The sequence below is a fragment of the Pristis pectinata genome, chromosome 11 (genome assembly GCF_009764475.1).
Source record: "Pristis pectinata isolate sPriPec2 chromosome 11, sPriPec2.1.pri, whole genome shotgun sequence".
Lineage (NCBI taxonomy): Eukaryota > Metazoa > Chordata > Chondrichthyes > Rhinopristiformes > Pristidae > Pristis > Pristis pectinata.
This window is the reverse complement of record NC_067415.1, coordinates 24,889,456-24,907,323: the sequence shown is the minus strand read 5'-3', so window position 1 is coordinate 24,907,323 and position 17,868 is coordinate 24,889,456. Positions and strand designations below refer to the sequence as shown.

At 40.2% G+C, this 17,868-nt stretch overlaps 2 protein-coding genes across 5 annotated transcripts in view; one reads left to right on the top strand and one right to left on the bottom strand.

Moving 5' to 3' along the window:
- The window catches only part of brca2 (BRCA2 DNA repair associated), a 71,970-nt gene extending 64,405 nt beyond the window's left edge, over positions 1-7,565 (top strand). For all 4 annotated transcript variants that reach the window (XM_052025496.1, XM_052025498.1, XM_052025495.1 and 1 more), the window contains exons 25-27: positions 884-1,140; positions 3,542-3,688; positions 6,343-7,565. In XM_052025496.1, coding sequence (XP_051881456.1) covers positions 884-1,140; positions 3,542-3,688; positions 6,343-7,356 — 1,418 coding nt within the window. In that variant the 3' untranslated portion in view covers positions 7,357-7,565. The remainder of the gene's footprint in view (positions 1-883; positions 1,141-3,541; positions 3,689-6,342) is intronic.
- The window catches only part of LOC127575639 (NEDD4-binding protein 2-like 2), a 100,980-nt gene that overhangs the window by 20,344 nt on the left and 62,768 nt on the right, over positions 1-17,868 (bottom strand). The gene's annotated exons all lie outside the window — the stretch shown is intronic.

The following is a 17,868-nucleotide window of genomic DNA, read 5'->3' as shown; positions in this document are numbered from 1 at the left end:
GTTCTACTGGAGAACAAGCAATACAAAAGGCTAGTTCAGTTGCATTACAATTTAGCCAGCTACTTATGCCTTTAAATTTAAATTCTGCCTTTTTATAATATGGTCAAAGCAATATGGAAGGAAGCCATTGGGTCCAGGTACTGTATGTCTCCTGGAGAGGCAGTGCTATTATTCCCATTCCCCTTACTCTCAAGTACTAAGTGCAACTTATTCTCTCTCTCATTTGCTTGTCAACTCCCCCGTCATAATTTTTGCTATTAACTTGCCCTAAGGGGTAACTTACAGTGGGTAATTTACAGTGGCTAATTAACCTAACAGCATGTTTTTGGGATGTGGGAGGAAAGCCACATAATCATGGATAGAACATGCACACTCCACATTAAAGGCACCTGAGGTCAGGAACAAACTCGGGTCCCTGGAGCTGTGCCACCCTTTCAAATCATTCCCTAATGTTGTAACATTGGAAATGATTAATAAAGACCTGATGTTTCATCTCTGAGGGTGCCCATGTAGTTAAGGAATTATTAAAGTATTTTTTAAAACACAATATTGCATGTTTGTTTGCAGTTTTGAGACCTAGTTTATGATGCAGCAGAAATAGTTGAGAAGAAAAACCTGTAACAGCTGAAAAAGTTCAATTTGTGTGCGCACAACTCAGAAGCAGCCAGTAATTAGGCATTGGTTGAATTTTGAAGTCTTATTTATGCAATGTCCATAGTACTCAGTGGAAATGTCAAAAGGTTGCTGTTGTGATAGTTAATTGGTTCATGCACGATGTTTATTCTTCATTGCAATTCACTGATGTTGCTTGCCCATTTTGTGCACAAGTCATCATATATATGGTTCCAAGAAGGAACATTAATTTGTCTGTTTTAAACCATAGATGGACCTTCAACAGTGTATTTGGCTGATGAAAATCAGGATCTAGTAGCTATAAAATTTTGGACAAGTCTTAAACAGCTGGCTGTGGAAGATATTGTTAAGCCAAGTGCTTTAATTGTTGCAAGCAACTTGAAGTGGACATCGGAGAGTTACATGGGTATTCCTGTGCTGTTAACTGGGGATCTTTCCAACTTCTCTGCAAATCCGAAGGATGGCTATCTACGAGAAAAATACATTCAACTAAAAAGTTCTGTTCAGGTGGGGTATTTGAAAAAATTACTAGATGTCATACAGAAATCTGGAATAATTCCACTAGTAAGCGTACACATAATGCCAAACTACTTTAATCTGAAATGTTCATAAGGACAAAGAACATGACATAAGAGTTATGTTAGTGGATAAGACTAACAGTTTATTAAGCCCCATCAATGCTAAATTTTTATTCTAATCACAATAGAACCATTTCACATGAGAGAAGTATGGAGTATCCAATAGCATTCCTTTGGCTTTGCAATGTTCTGTCCCGGAACTTTAGGTTGTTTAGTTTTATTATAGTAATCTGAGACAACATCACCAAGACAACGTGGTTGTTTCAATATTTATATCCCTCTATGGCCATGGATAGGAAATGTTTAGAAGGGTATGGGTCAAACGCAGGCAAATGGGACTAGCTTAAATGGGCATCTGGGTCAGCATGAACGTGTTGGGCTGAAGGGCTTATTCCATGGTCTATGACAAGTAAGTTTTAAATTGGTTGTAGAATTCAAAACTTGATGCTGACTTGTTCCCATGACACATTAAAAGGTTAATAATCCTCCAACTTCCAGCAGTGTCTCTCTCTGGTCTAACACATGCACTGAGCACTGGCCAGACTTGTGAACAGTTGTGTGCTGTTCTTAAACATTTCAGTAACTTTATATGCTCTCTTCCCTGTGATTGCAAATACTGATGCAACCAAACAAAGCCTGGTTTTTACAGTGATGTTGCCCTATATCTCAAGGTTTCTTTATCTTTACCCTCCAGATTGACATAGCAGTTTGATCAACCATTTTCACCATACTTGTCAGTTTAGCAGGTATTTTAAGTAAGCTCTGGTCTTTTAGCAGAAAATTAACCAAAGCGAAGTCTGAAGATCCAGAAGTATTCAACATTCTAATGTTTAAACACGCAATGGTAGGCATTATTGTCAGCATGCCAGAATTCAAGCACTTCAGGGAAGGCTGGTCATTGGTTCTGTTTCCCAAAGACGTAACATAAATTTTTGTCTCCATTTATAAAATGGTGGCATTAGCCCATGTATTTTTAAACCATAATATCTCCATTAACATGAGAATTACTGTGCAGGAATATTAAGGATGCATCAGATGTCATCACATCTGATAGTATCTTCCATTTCATCAAGCTGCAGTGGATTCGTATACAGACTAAGAAAAAGAACGTTAGTGTGGTTATTAATATTGACCAGTAATATCCTAGTAAATTGCTTTGTAATCATTTGGCTGGGCAGGCAATTTTTTTTTAGCTGGAACATGTGGGAAATGGTGGATGCCATATGTAACCACATCTGTAATCTGTGTTGGTTCCATGGGGAGTTCTGGCTCAGTTGGAGCTGGAGTCTGCATTTCAGACACTTCCCCACCACCTACCCCCCCCCCCCCCCCCCCCCCCCCCCCTACTCCCAGAGGTATTGACAATATAGGGACTAGGTGGGAGGTTTTGCTGAAGAATTGAGTAGCTTGGAGCAAAATTGAAAAGCCAAACTACAAAGATGGTAATATCCAGATCCTGACCTGAGCCACATAGAAATTAGTTGAGGTTGGGTAAAATCTGAGAAGTAAATGCATGAATTAAAGATTGGTGAGGGAGTTTTAAGATTACAAGTAAGAAGAATGGTTGCTGTGACAGTGTGTTTAAATTTTAAATGATGTACAGTAAAATTCTGATAATACACTATCTGCTTGCTTGGAAATGCCAATGGTTTGGCATCCATCTCACTGGGTATTGCTTCCTGTGCTCCTTTTAAATTCACTGGCACCCTGTTCCTGCACTCCCTTTAAACTTGTGAGCTATTGCCACTAAGTTACAAAGCAGCACAGCCAGTAGAAGAGCAATGAAACACTGACCACAGCTTCTGAATTTTCCATTTTAACTGTTTATCTATACATTAGAATTGCTGTCAATTTCATGCTGTAATGATAAGCACTTTTCCACCATTACAACTGCAGAATCTTGGCCAATACACTACTGTATTTGTACACACAGCAGAATTGGGGGATCCTCATATTTCCTTACAGCATCAGAGGCTATATGGCCCATTAAGTCTATGCTGGCTCTAAACAATTCCATCTATCCCATTCCCCTACTTATTACCCTGTAACCTATTCTCCTTCTCACACATGCATCAGCGATTCCTGATTTTCCTACCATCCATCAATACTGGGGTAATTTACAGTGACCAATTAACCTAACAACCAACATGTCTTTGGGATGTGGGAGGAAAGTGAAGCATCAGGGGAACAATGTTGCTGTGATGTGTCATGTAGCTGGGAAATTGGCCAAGGATTGGACGTTTTGGAGGTAACGCCACCACTTTAAAACCAATAAGTCCAGATACTATGTTTGTTTATTGAAATGTGCATCATTTAATTGATTGCTTTAGAATATACAGACTTTCATCAAGAACACTGAGGAAAAGATGAAGACTATTCTTGGAACAATTGGTACTCCAAGGTTGAACCGAGACTCTGGTGATATACTTACTCCGAACAATAAAAAATCCAGCATTGCTCCAGTTAGTGGCACTTTGGTATGTATGAATGTATTCCAACAAACATTGCAAATAGATTTTATGTGTAGAATATTTGTATTTACGTTTTTTCCCCTAAAATTCTTCTAGATAGGCAGGTGAGCCTTTTTATTTTCTATGATCAACATTTAAACAGTATTTGAAGCAAAATATAGGGTACATTACAGCATTTCAAAACAAATTAACTTTGGTAATCTAATCCAGCCAATTATCTATCATGGAGCTAATGATCAAATGCTTGAGGGTTGCTTACTTTACTACCTGTGCTACAGCTTTCACTGCATAGCATCTCATTTTAATTAAGCTTGGCGTTGCTCTTGGCATGCTTTTTGTTGAACCAGAAGGCTTAAAGGAAGGAGCAAATCAGTAGCCTACCTATTATCTGCAAAGTTGTGAAAAAGGGTCGCCAGCGGTGGTCTTGAATGACAATTGCTCATTAATACTTAGTTTGTGTTCTGACCAGATGACCAAAAGTCTTAAAGTCAAGAAATAATTCAGCATAGTACTGAACCCATAATATATAGGAATATAGAAAACTCCACTAGCTGGTGTTAAACATAAGAGAAAGATGACTGTGGTTGTTGGATACAATCTTGAACTGCTTTGTCATTGATTTTTTTTTATGATGATTGTAGGGTGTTCAGTTTTATTCATTTCTCCTCAATGTTGTAGCCCATAGCCACATGCAACAAAACCTGGATGACTGTAAAATAGCAAGAAACTTTGTTGCTTTGAAACCTTCACACCATGAGTACTTCAAAGGAAGCAACAATTCAGCCCATTAAGACTGTGCTAGACTTTTTTGTGGAGAAATAATTTGTCACATTTCCCCCAAAGCCTTGCAAATTACTTTCTCTTGTGCCTATCTAATTCACTTTTGAAAGCCCTAGTTAACTCTGTTTCTACCATTTGTGGAGACAGTGAGCTCCAGATCATAACCATTCATGCATTTTTTAAGATATTCACTTATACACAGTCTGTCATTTGCACATCATTTTGATTCTCTATTGCTCTGTCCTCAAGTCATCCACTAATGAAGACTATTTAACTCTATCTGAACCAATCATCTTGTATACCTGCACCAAGTCTTTCACACATGTATCATCTCCATTGGTGGAATCAACCATCCTACCCTTGAAATTAAATAGTACTACCACTGCCATTACAACATACTGTAGTTAAAAGACCAGGTCAGAGGCTGATATTTTGTGGTGAATGATTCTCCTACTGAAGTGTTTTTACCAACAAAGAGCCAGGTTGATGTGTGAGAGAGTGTTGTAATTTCTACTTGCCTGGATGCATGGAGCTACAGTAAGATACAAGAACTGCAACACTGTCTTGGACAAAACAACTCACTTGATTAGCATCATAAATATTCACCCTCTCCACCAAGATTACACCATGGTTTTTGTGTTCAATTCCTGCAATCCAACAAGACAGATTCACTGTATTTCCCCGAACCTTTTGTCTTTTACTCCCAAGAAGAAAAACAGTAACATGAGAATACCAAACCTGAGTTCCCTTCAAGTCCTGGATTTAACTTCCCACCTAATCGCTGTTGGATCAAGACACACAATGCAGTAGTAGTTCACTACACCATCCCAAAAACAGTTTAAAAAAAAAGGTCAATGCTGGTTTTTCTAAAGATACAGAACTATACTGCACAATATATTTGTAGAATAAAATAACTTTGACATGTCAGCAATCCTATTAAAGGGTCATCTAAAATTTTTAAAATTTGCATTTATAGAAAACTTTTATTGCTGTAATGTAAGAGGTTTCACAGAGCTTCAGTAAGGCAGAATTAGATGCTGATAAGACATGATGCATTCAGCCATTAGAACAGTGAATTTCCTGAGATTTAAGTTACCCCATTATGACCCAAGCAGAAGTCATAATAATATGCATTCATGCAGTTACTCACCTGTAGATTTGAGGTTCTCTATGCTTTGTCCTCAATTTCCCCTGGTGCTTTCACTACAAAGCCCATAGAGATTTGCTAAATCGACCATTAATTTAAATCCAGTTTTCCACTGCACAATTTGAGACAGGAGATGGAGATGTACTTGAGACAGGTTGCTGGTGATAGGCTCTGACCTTAAGGTCCATCCTCCTGCATTACTTATTTTTCCTAAATGTTGGCCTGTTATTCGACCCAGATGCTACCACACTAAGAAATGTGTCTTTATGTTGAAGAGAAGCAGCCTCCTTGATGTTTAATGATCCATGTGAGAAGCACTTATTCTCTCATTTACACACACTACAGAGCTAGATCAACTTTGGTTACTGCTGACAGCTGTCAGTTTGTTCAGCTAACAGCGTTTAATTACTTTTTTTTCTCTTCCCTCTATTTTGCATTACACTGCAGCAGCCATCTGCAAGGTCAATAGTTTGTGATATGCTTTCATAAAACTGGGCAAAAGTGGAAATTTTATCACAATAAATACATATTTTAATAGTTTAATTGACTATATGGGCCAAAGAAATTGAGAAGTGCACAAGAAACTTAACGAGAATAGTTCTCAGGAAGCTGTAGGACAGAAGACGAGAGTCAGTGAATTCTGTCAAATTACTTAAAAGTTGACAGGACTGTTTTTCATACATTAATATCTGGAATCATTGAATTTATTTTTTCCACGCTGGCCTTTCGACAGCTTGCTTCATCAAATGCTAAAAGAAAGCCACCAACACCACCAACTACAGAAAATGGATCCAAATCTACATTGTGCAGCACAAAGATTACACCTGCTGATTCCCTCACAGAGCTGAAGAAGAGAAAACTTAATCTTTTGTCTCAAATTCCTTCTCCTGTTCCATTGCCTTGCCTTTCCACTTGTGTTTCGCCATCTGTACAGAGAAGTTTTCGACCACCCAGGAGATGTGTCACACCACAAAGCTCTGAAGCAATCCAAACTGGAAATAACAAACTTGTTCAGGTGTCATCTTTGAAAAAGACTGACATTTCTAAAGTGGCTGAGGATAACTGGGTTACAGATGAGGAACTTGCAATGATAGATACTCAAGCACTTCTTGAAGGTTGGGAAAATGGGTTCAGTGAAAATGACAAAGGAAAAGCTACAAGGGCAAAAATCACCAGTTCAAAAGACCATACCACCTTATCCAAAAATGTTAATTATCTTGGGACTCAGATTTCCAAAATAGTTGAAGACAACTGGGTTACAGATGAAGAACTTGCAATGATAAATACACAGGCACTTTACGAAGAGTGTGCTAATGGCTACAGTGTGAAGGACAGCAGAAAGGTTGAAAAGTCCCAAGTTGTCAAAATGACAGATCTTGCCTTAATGCCACAAACTGGAAATGATTTCAATAATGAACTCAGGAGCAAAGTTACCAAATTCATTGAAGATAATTGGGTTCCAGATGAAGAGCTTGCAATGATAAATACCCAAGTGCTTTATGAGAGTATTGAAAAAAACAAGGGAAATGTTGAAGATACACAAATTGAGAGTTCTAATGATCCTGCTGCCTTGAAACAAAATATTAACATTTATCTTGAATCTGAACTTGAAACAGTTAGTGCTTCACCTAATAAATGTCCATCTGTTGGATCACAGTCCAAAAGAAGGCGTAAAGATGAAGCTAGTACAATACATCCAAGTAAAGTTTTCAGCCAGTTAGAAACAAGTCATACCACCAAGCAATAGTAACATTAACGTACAGGATGGAGATAATTATGTAACAAATAGGATAATCATAAGAAACTTGCAATTATCAGCATTACTTTTGGTTTTTATTTTATCTTTTGCATTGCACCCAGACATGCACATTACCCAAGGGTGATTATTTGGGTATAAATTTGATCCATGCATTGTTGCTGCTTGTGATTAATATTTCTGGAAATTTTGAAGTTGTTAATGTAAGAATGTGTCAACTTTAAATAAACTTTTGTTTTATATGTATTTCATGTTAGACCATGCTGCAATCTTGTAATTAAGCATTCAATTGAGTGAAACTGGTGTTCAACACAATGTCTTAGCTGCAGACCATTGCTGATCCCATAACATTACTACTTTCTACTAGTTGTAAATGTACTTTGAAATAAGGATGGACTTTATCAAAGTTCCTCATACAGCTATAGAAAAATAGTATACTAATTGTGTATCCATTAGAGACCACAAGACATAGCAGAATTAGGCATTTGGCCCATCAAGTCTGCTCTGCCATTTGATCATGGCTGATTTATTTTTCCCCCTCAACCCCATTCTCCTACCTTCTCCCTGTAACCTTTGATGCCCTTACTAATCAAGAACCTATCAACCTCTGCTTTTTAAATGGCAGATTCCACAGATTCACCACCCTCTGGCTAAAGAAATTCCTCCTCATTTCTGTTCCAAGGGGATGTCCTTCTATTCTGAGGCTGTACCCTCTGGTTCAATATTTGGTAGTTTTAAGTAAGATTCTTTTCCTCCCTCCCCTCCTCTCTTTTTTGCTTCCCCCCCCCCCCACCCCCCCCCCCCCCCCCCCCCAAAAAAATCCTTAACTCAGCGAGTGCAGGCCCAGAGCCATCAAATGCTCCTCCTACATTAACCCTGGGATCATTCTTGTAAACCTCCTCCTGACCCCTCACTAATGCCAGTACATTTTCCTTGGATTTGGGGCCCAAAACTGCTCACAATACTCCAAATGTGGACTGACCAATGCCTTACATCCTTGTTTTTATGTTCTAGCCCTCTCAAAATGAATGCTAATATACATTGCCCTTCCCTTACTACTGACTCAACCTGCAAGTTAACCTTTAGAGAATCCTACACTAGGACTCCCAAGTCCCTTTGCACCTCTGATTTCTGAATTCTCTCCCTGTTTAGAAAATAGTCTACACCTTTGTTAGAAGGAATAAATTACATAACCGAAACACTTCCCTACACTCTATTTCATCTGCTACTACTTTGCCCATTCTCCCAGCCTGTCCAAGTCCTTCTGCAGCCTCCATGCCCCTCCATCTGTCTGTGTATCATCCACAAAGCCATTAATCCATCATCCAGATCATTAATATATAACATCAAAAGTAGCAGGCACAACACAGACCCCCCCATGGAAAACTGCTAGTCATGAAACTAGTTTTATTTTCACTTCCAAGATTTTATACTCTGCACTTCCAAAGTAGTTGCCATTAAATTGCTTTTCATCAATGTTGAGCTTTCTAGTTTCCTGATAATTTATCCTGATTTCTCACTCTGTTCATCATTCAACCATTGCCTTCCAAATAATTCCACTACTTGAGCTTCCTTTAAGTAAATACCATTGGGTAGCATAAAATAAGTCAAACCAACAAAAAAATGCAAGTTTGCATTAACCTAGGTTTGCCCAAAATTATCAGTGGGCCATGCCCTTGTCATCAAAATGGTGAATATATAATGACTGATCTCATTTGTCAGCAAATCAGGATACTATTCAACTGGTAACTAGTTTTAAACATATTAAATATTTTCTACAAAACTGACAAAGCCTATTAAAGACAAATAGTTTCACTTTTAATATTGATTTTATATTGAAATACTGGGGAAAGATGAGCTTGAAATTTAAAACAAAATAAACTAAAATTTGAAGTCAATTTAATAGAGATTAAGATTTTGGGCTTAATTCAAGATTTAACTGGCTATGCCCTTCCAGTTAATGGTAAAATTTATTATTAATCTTTGATTCAATAATTAGAAAATGCAGAAATTACAGCATCTAGCTTCTATTCATTTTGCTATCCTGTGTTTAAGCTTCAGTAACATCATACTTGTGCAACACTAGATTTCTGAGCATAATTGTCAGAGTGGACAGAGTCAGAGTGAGTGGCTTTGGCACAACAGGCTTCGGCATTTACTTAAGAGTGAATCAGGAGCTGAGAGACCAAGGAGCAGTGGGTCCCTCACAGGTCTGGGCTAATTTGGAAGGGCCAATAAAAAGGTTGTGCAAAGCAGAGTGGACAGAGTCCAGAGTGGCTTTGGCACAACAGGCTTCAGCATCAAGAGGTGGAGACCATCTGCAACAACACTGGTGAGTAGCTGGTAAGTAAAGGTAAGGTTTACTGTTATTGTTATAACTTTTAAGTAGACTACAGCTAGGTAAGAAAAAGTTCAGATGAAGAGCAAGGCGATGTGCTGCAGCTGCATGATGTGGGAGCTAGTGGACCCTGCTGTGGTGCACTGTGATCACATCTGCAGCAAGGGCTTGAGGCTGGAGGAACTTTAGCTCAGAATTGATGAGCTGGAGTCGCAGCTTCAAACACTGCGAAGCATCAGGGAGGCAGAGTTATGTAGAAGCTGTGCATCAGGAGGTAGTCACTCCCTTGGAGCAAGTACTTCTAGGGTCCAGGAGGCAGATAGATGGGTGACTGTCGGGAGAGAAAGGGAACAGGCAGACATAGAGGACACCGGAGGCTGTTCCCCTCAAAAATGGGTATTCCGCTTTGGATGCTGTTGAGAGGGATGACCTACAGGGATCAAGCGGCAGTAGCCAGGTCTCTGGGACTGGTCCTGCTGCTCAGAAGGGAGGAGAAGAGGGCAATAGTGATAGGGGACTCAATAGTTAGGAGAACAGACAGTATGAAAGTAGTAAGGTGGATGGGCTAAAGTGCATAGACTTAAATGCAAGAAGCATCAGGAATAAGGGTGATGAACTGAGAGCTTGGATAAATACATGGAACTATGATATTGTGGCTTTTGCAGAGACTTGGCTGTCACCAGCGCAGGAATGAATACTGAATATTCCCAGATTTCAGTGTTTTAAAAGGGATAGGAAGGGGGTGGGGGGGGACGAGGGGTGGCATTACTATTACAGCTGCGGAACGGGTGGATAATGTTGCAGGATCTTCTCTAGAGTCAGTGTGGGTGGAAGTTAGGAACAAGAAAGGAGCAGTTACTCTACTGGGAGTATTCTATAGGCCCACTGGTAGCAGCAAGGATACTGAGGAGCAGATTGAGAGGCAGATTTTGGAAAGGTGCAAAAATAACAGGGTTGTTATGGGAGACTTCAACTTCCCAAATATTGATTGGCACCTGCTTAGTACCAAAGATTTAGGGCAGAGTTTAAGTGTGTCCAGGACGGATTCCTGTCAGTATGTTGACTGGCCACCTAGAGGGAATGCCATATTAGATCTAGTATTAGGTAATGAACCAGGTCAGGTGACAGATCTCTCAGTGGGTGAGCATTTGGGGGACAGTGACCACTGCTCCCTAACCTTTAGCATTGTCATGGACAAGGATAGGACCAAAGAGGACAGGAAAATATTTTATTGGGGAAGGGCAAATTATGAGGCTATAAGGCTAGAACTTGCGAGTGTAAATTGGGACATTTTTGAAGGGAAATGTACTATGGAGATGTGGTCATTGTTTAGCGATCTCTTGCCGTGAGGTAATGATGCAGCCCTATAAAACTCTGGTTAGACCACACTTAAAGTACTGTGTCCAGTTCTGGTCGCCTCATTATAGGAAGGATGTGGAAGCATTGGAAAGGGTACAAAGGAGATTTAACCAGGATGCTGCCTGGTTTAGAGAGTATGCATTATGAGGATAGACTAAAGGGGCTAGGGCTTTACTCTTTGGAGAGAAGGAGGATGAGAGGAGACATGATAGAGGTGTACAAGTATTAAGAGAAACAGGTAGAGTGAACAGCCAGCACCTCTTTCCCAGGGTACCGATGCTCAATACAAGAGGGCATAGCTTCAAAGTAATAGGTGGGAAGTTCATGGGAGATATCAGAGGAAGGTTTTTTACCCAGAGAGTGGTAGGGGCATGGAATGCGCTGCCTGGGGCGGTGGTGGAGGCAGGTACGTTGGTCAAATTCAAGAGATTACTCGATAGGCAAATGAAGGGATTTAAGATAGAGGGATATGTGGGAGGAAGGGGTTAGATAGTCTTAAGCTAGGTTTAAAGGTTGGCACAACATTGTGGGTGAAGGGCCTGTGTTGTGCTGTACTGTTCTATGTTCTATAATGCTCACTAATGCAAGAACATGCATGAAAGTTGCTAGGTCTAGCTGCTAGCTGTAACAGCACAGGAAACAACAAGTAGTTCTGCCGTAACACAATAGTTGTGTTCTTAAGAAACCTCACGTTATAAAAACAATTGTCAATGGGGGAAAAAGGGGGGTTGGGGGCTAGTGAGTTACAGACTTGCAGTAACAAAGTTATTTTTGCAGGATTTTCAAAAATAAAACACCTTTAATAGCTAAAGCTTATTTTGTTTCTGTAAGCTAAAATTACTAAAGGCTGTATGTTATATTATACAATGGAGTACTGTTGCACAAGTATCAAATGATGTCAATTTCCAAAGGAACTCCCTTAAATGGCGAAACAGGCAGCCCATATGCTCAAGAAACAATGGTGTCTGATTACTGCAGAATCAGATCCCAATCAAAATCACATTACCAACTTGGCTTGTGTAATACAAATAGTGTTCCCTTAATCATCATCTGTGCTACTCAGGGCCCTACGACTGCCCATTAACATTTACAGCACTTTTTAAAGTGAAGCTCAATCCCTAGACATAGTCTGCTGTTAAATCTGTCAAAGATTTTGAATACTTTGGACATTCAGAAATGGCTTATTACCATTCACTGAAGCATTTTAAAAAATATTTAAAACTCAGTCAATTGCTGTAACTAAATTCAACCTACAGGAATTATTACCTGACCCAGGCAATTTACCCTAGCATGGATTCCACAAGCACAATCCCCATAATTGTTGGTGTCCATTGGCATTCTAAGTCGGCATATTTGCATAGTAATGCCAAACATGGTAGCACTTACCCCAAGAAATACTGGGCCTTCACTGTAAAACTGCTGGTACTACCCAGGAAATTCTGGTCCTTTTATAATTCGGAGATTGAACAACTTTTAATTATCTCCACAGCAAGTGCCAGGGTGAGAAAAAAATGGGAGTTCTGTAGCTCGTATATTATTCAGAAAACCCCTGAGCGTTTAAGGTTGTCAGTACACCGATTCTTTGAGTTTATTTCCGTGCAAATGCAAAGGCTTGGATCACATTAGCAATTTGAGGATTGTGTTATTCCCAAGGTGGAAAAATACTGCACAGGCAAGGGCATCCCAGAGTCTAATGTTTAGCTGTAATGCATCACACAAATTTACAATTTTGAAAGAAATGCTTGTTAAGTGTCTATAATTTGACTTGCCTTTCAAAAGCATTGCCCCAAGAAATAACATGTCGCATTGTGAGTTAATCACAAGCATATGCTGGCCCTGACTATCAAGGCAACAACCCACTTGAAGAGAAACGCTAGAATTAAAAGTGACTGGATGCTATTTTCAGTGGGGACTCTTCCAATAGATACACATCCTTCCATAATTCCAGAAGTAGTATTTGGCAATCAAATTCCTCTTAGCTAATTAGGGTGGAGTAGATTATGGATGTAAACATTAAAGCATTGAAAAAAATTAGTATGAAAAAGCAACAGTATTTAAATGTCATGAAATAGCATCCCTTTTCATTTTATCAGCTAAATAGTTGTTCATTTCAACTCTACCTTGAAAGTGCCGTCCCAGAATTTATTCTCTGTGGCTAGCTGCCTATATTTATAAAAAAAATTCAACTTACCAATGTGAATACCAAGAGCAGTCATTAGCCATCAGGTGGATTGAGGCCCAGCACGGTAACAGAGCATTACGTGACCTGGACACCGTTATGTGTTGGAGAGAGTGGGGCAGAGCATGCCCAAAAACAACTTGATGTAACCACCTGTCCAAAATGTTGAATTACTGAATGTTTCTGAATTCAGCAAAACAAATTTTCAATAAAACAATTTTTAAAGATAAAATAACATCTCTTAAAACACTTAGTTTATTGCCCTCCAATGAAATAAATGGGGAACATGCCAAAAGGTCCAAACTGGCATAAATTGAGTGAATCCCTCACCATATAAATTGCCAAATCACACTCACCCCAGAGACAGTGCAGTCTGCAAAGCTACTGCAAGCAGCTAGTCTTGAGGAAATCCTATAAAGTCGCAGATAGTTGCGCAGGGAACAGCAGCACAGAAAGGTTACAGCATAAGAGTCACGTGTTTCAGCTCTGCAAAGCAATCCATATAGTCCTTCTCCCCATACCCCTGCATTTTTCTTTCCCTTTTGTGTCCTTCCCTTCTTTGCAATAGTAACGACCTATTCTAACAAAATTGAGATCCATTGTTTTCACTACTCTATGGCATTTGCACATCTCTAATTTCCCTGCAAATTTGGTCCTTTGCATACTCCTACAAAATACTCATGAGAGGATGACCCGACAGAGGAAGACCACAGCAAACGGGACTTTGGCACCGTGCCTGGTGCTGTGGTCCAGCAGGCAAGGAGAAATGCAGTGGTTATTGGGGATTCTATTGTGAGGGGTACAGATAAGAGATTCTGTGACCCCAACAACAATACCCAGATGGTGTGTTGCCTCCCTGGTGCCAGGGTACGGGACGTCTTGGACTGGGTCCAGAATATTCTGGGGGGAAGGGGGTGATCAGCCAGGAGTCTTGGTACATGTAGGTACCAATGACATAGGTAGAAAAAGAGGAGGTCCTGAAGAAAGATTACAAGGAGCTAGGAAGAAGGTTGAGAAGCAGGACTTCTAGGGTAGTAATCTCAGGATTACTACCCGTGCCACGTGCTAATGAAAGTAAGAATAGCAAGATCAGGCAGATGAATGCGTGGCTGAGTAACTGGTGAAGGGGGCAGGGCTTCAAGTTCTTGGATCATTAGGTCCTTTTTTTGGGAAAGGTATGACCAATTCACAAAGGATAGGTTATACCTGAACTCCAAGGGGTCCAATATCCTGGCAGGAATGTTTAATATAGCTGTCAGGGAGGGTTTAAACTAATTTGGCAGGGGGAAGGAAACCAGGACGTTAGGATAGAGAAAGAGGCGTATAGGAAAAAGTCCAAATCAGTGTGCAGTGAAAATGGTAAGAAGGACAGGCAGGTGAAAAGACAGGCTAATTTGCTGAACAAAAGAAATAGAGCGAAATCGGTAGCAGATACTGGTCTAAATGTACTATATTTGTGCACGTAGCATTAGAAATAAAGTGAATGACCTAGTGGCACAGCTACAGATTAAAAAATATGACATTGTGGCAATCACTGAGTCATGGCTTATTGACGGATGTGATTGGGAACTGAATGTCCAGAGGTACACAGTGTATAGGAAGGATAGGCGGGTAGGCAGAGGGGGTGGTGTGGCCCTGATGGTTAGTAATGATATAAAATCAATAGAAAGGAGGGATATAGGGTCAGAAGAAGTGGAATCCTTATGGGTGGAGCTAAGAAATGGCAAGGGTTGAAGGACAATAATAGCAGTTATATATAAGCCCCCTAACAGCAGCTGGGATGTGGACTATAAAAGTTACAGCTAGAAATAGAAAAAGTGTGTCAAGAGAGACAATGTCAAGATAATTATGGGGGATTTTAACATGAAGGTGGATTGAGAAAGCCAGGAAGGCAGTGGATCTCAGGAGAGCAAGTTTGTGGAATGTCTACAGGATGGCTTTTTGGAGCAACTTGTTGATGAGCCCACCGGGGGATCAGCGGTTTTGGATTGGGTGCTGTGTAATGAACCGGAAGTGATTAGGAAACTAAAGGTAAAGGAACCATTAGGAACTAGTGATCACAATATGATTGAGTTCAGTTTCAAATTTGAAAAGGAGAAGCTGATATCAGGTGTGTCAATATTTCAGTGGAACAAGGGAAATTACAGCGGCATGAGAGAAGAACTGGCCCAAATTGATTGGAAAAGTAAGCTAGCTGGAGTGACGGCAGAGCAGAAATGGATGGAATTTCTACAAGAAATAAGGAAAATGCAGGATAGATATTCCAAGAAAAAAGGTGATGAGTGGAAAAATGGCACAAATGTGGATAACAGGAGAGGTGAAGGCTAAAATAAAAGCAAAAGGGAGGGCATACAAGGAAGCAAAGATTAGCAGGAAAACAGAAGACTAGGAAACTTTTAAAAACTTACAGAAAGAAACTAAGGTCATTAGGAAAGAAAAGATGTATTATAAAAGGAAGGTGGCACATAACATTCAAAAGGATACTGTTTTTTTAAATATATGAAGAGTAAAAGACAGACACGGGTAGATATAGGATCAATCGAAAACGGTGCAGGAGAGATTATAATGGATAACAAAGAGATGGCAGAGGAACTAAATGACTATTTTGCATCGGTCTTCACTGTGGAAGACATCAGCAATATACCTGATAGTCAGGGGTCTCAGGGGATAGAACTGAGTTCAGTCAAGATTACTAGAGAGATGGTGCTAGGGAAGCTAAATGGACTAAAGACAGATAAGTCTCCCAGACCGAATGAAGTGCACCCTCGGGTTCTGAAGGAGGTGGCTTTAGAGATTGCTGAGGCATTGGTGATAATTTTCCAGGAATCAATAGACTCCAGCATGGTTCCAGAGGACTGGAGGGTCACAAACGTGGTTCCGCTGTATAAGAAAGATGGGAGGCAGCATAAAGGAAATTACAGACCTATTAGTCTGACATCGGTGGTTGGCAAGTTATTGGAATCGATCCTCAAGGATGAGGTTATGGAATACCTAGAGGTGCAAGGCAAGATAGGTGCAAGCCAGCATGGTTTCATGAAGGGAAGATCCTGCCTGACCAACCTATTGGAGTTTTTTGAGGAAATCACAGGTAGGGTGGATAAGGGAGAGGCTGTGGATGTTGTGTGGACTTTAAAAAGGCCTTCAACAAGATGTTGCACAAGAGGCTGATTATTAAGATGAGAGCTCATGGAATTACAGGTAGGGTATTAGAATGGGTGGAGCACTGGCTGGTAGGCAGAAAGCAAAGGGTGGGAATAAAGGGATCCTGTTCTGGTTGGCTACCGGTGGTGTTCCACAGGGGTCGGTGTTGGGGCCGCTTTTTACATTGTACATCAATGATTTGCACTATGGAGTAAATGGTTTTGTGGCTAAGTTTGCAGACAACACCAAGATAGGTGGAGGAGTAGGGAGTATTGAAGAAGCAGGAAGGTTGCAGAGAGACTTAGATAGTTTAGGAGTGTGAGCAAAGAAATGGCAGATGAGATTCAATGTTGAGAAATGTGCCGTTGTACACTTTGAAAAAAGAAATAAACGGGCATATTATTACCTAGTTGGGGAGAAAATTCAAAGTACAGAAGTACAAAGGGACTTGGGGGCCCTCATGCAGGATACCCTAAAGATTAACCACCAGGTCGGATTGGTAGTAAGGAAAGCGAATGCTGTGATGGCATTCATTTCAAGAGGAATAACGTATAAAAGTAAGGATGTGTTGATGAGGCTCTATGGGGCACTGGTAAAGCCTCATTTGGAATACTGTGCGCAGTTTTGGGCCCCTTATCTTAGGAAGGATGTGCTGATGTTGGAGAGGGTTCAGAAAAGATTTACAAGGAATTCCCGGAATGAAAGGGCTTACATACGATAAGCGTTTGTCGGCTCTTGGACTGTACTCACTGGAGTACAGAAGAATGAGAGGGGACCTCAGAAACATTTAGAACATTGGAAGGACTGGACAAAGTAGATGTGGCTAAGCTGTTTCCTTTGGTGGGTGAGTCCAGGACTAGAGGGCAGTCTTAGAATTAGAGGGTACCAGTTTAAAATAGAAATGAGGATAAATTTCTTTAGCCAGAGGGTAGTGAATCTATGGAATTCTTTGCCACATACAGCTGTGGAGGCCCAATCACTGGGGGCGTTTAAGGAGGAGATTGATAGGTATCTAATTAGTCAAGGTATCAAAGGATATGGGGATAAGGCCAGAACTTGGGGCTAGATAGGAATAGTTTTAGTTTAGCTCATGGAGCAGACTTGATGGGCCCAATAGCCTACTTCTGCTCCTTTGTCTTGTGATAGCATAATAGCTCAACTATATTTCTCAACTCTAAGCAAATAGACTCTTTTTTGAACTTTACTATTGAGTCTGCATCCATTACTATTGCCTGCAGTGCATTCCAGATTGCAACCATATGTAGCATAGAACAGTTTTTCCTCTTACCCATCATCTTCTATAATATCTAATTCCTTATAAAGCAAGTGACATTCCTTCAGTGGATAGAGTTTTTTTTCCTCTCTCTCCCAATCTTTCATGAGTTTTAATATCCCTTTCAAGAATCTTCTATGTTTCAATAACTCTCATCCTCAACTCCAGAGAGTATAGTCCCAGCAGTGCAATACTCTTCAAAATCAATACTGC